Source organism: Guillardia theta, assembly GCF_000315625.1.
Source record: "Guillardia theta CCMP2712 unplaced genomic scaffold GUITHscaffold_48, whole genome shotgun sequence".
In the NCBI taxonomy this organism is placed as follows: domain Eukaryota; class Cryptophyceae; order Pyrenomonadales; family Geminigeraceae; genus Guillardia; species Guillardia theta.
This window is the reverse complement of record NW_005434626.1, coordinates 128390-129000: the sequence shown is the minus strand read 5'-3', so window position 1 is coordinate 129000 and position 611 is coordinate 128390. Positions and strand designations below refer to the sequence as shown.

General features: G+C 57.9%; 1 protein-coding gene across 1 annotated transcript in view; it reads right to left on the bottom strand.

The window, feature by feature from the left end:
• Nucleotides 1-11: 11 nt before the first annotated feature.
• The window catches only part of GUITHDRAFT_110825 (hypothetical protein), a gene marked incomplete at both ends in the record, with an annotated part of 2671 nt that continues 2071 nt past the window's right edge, over nt 12-611 (bottom strand). The window contains 3 exons of the mRNA XM_005830022.1: nt 12-125; nt 183-301; nt 350-535. Of these exons, the coding sequence (XP_005830079.1) occupies nt 12-125; nt 183-301; nt 350-535 (419 nt within the window). The remainder of the gene's footprint in view (nt 126-182; nt 302-349; nt 536-611) is intronic.

The window sequence follows — 611 nt, the reverse complement described above, 5'->3', positions numbered from 1 at the left end:
CTCGCGCTGCGCTAACCGATCAGCTGCGTGATATCCTCACCTTGCACAGCCGCAGGACACACTCGCTCAAGTCGCAGGATAGGGTCTTGCAGTCTACCATCTTCGCTCATTTTCCTGAGCGAGACCTGAGCCACTCTCCGATGCGAGTCTCGAGCTACTACCCCCTCAAGGCCTTCCCGCACCGCTATGCTCAGATGCTCGACTGCTATCTCCATGGCATGCCGATCTGCCAGTGTCCGACGGAATGTGATGGATGTCAGCGCGAGCTCGATCCCTCCGTTGCTGCACATCATCTCCAGACCTGCAAACGCCGATCCTCCAAGCTTCCAACGGCGCATGACAACCTTACTCGTACGATTCGGTCGATGCTGAACGAAGCTGGTCTTCAGAGCGTCATCGATACAGTGGGGGATCCTCGTTCTCGACGGCAGGTACCCTCCCATCCTCATGGCCGCAAGATGAAGGGCGATATCCACATCCCTGGAATCCGCGATTGCTGCTTGTTGCTTGATTGCCTGACCCTTAGGCTGCTTGTCTGCGCGGCTTCGCGCTTGGGCTGGCGATGCCGCGTCTGGGTGCCAGCAGTGCTGGTTCTTTTCGGGCTTGTGTTT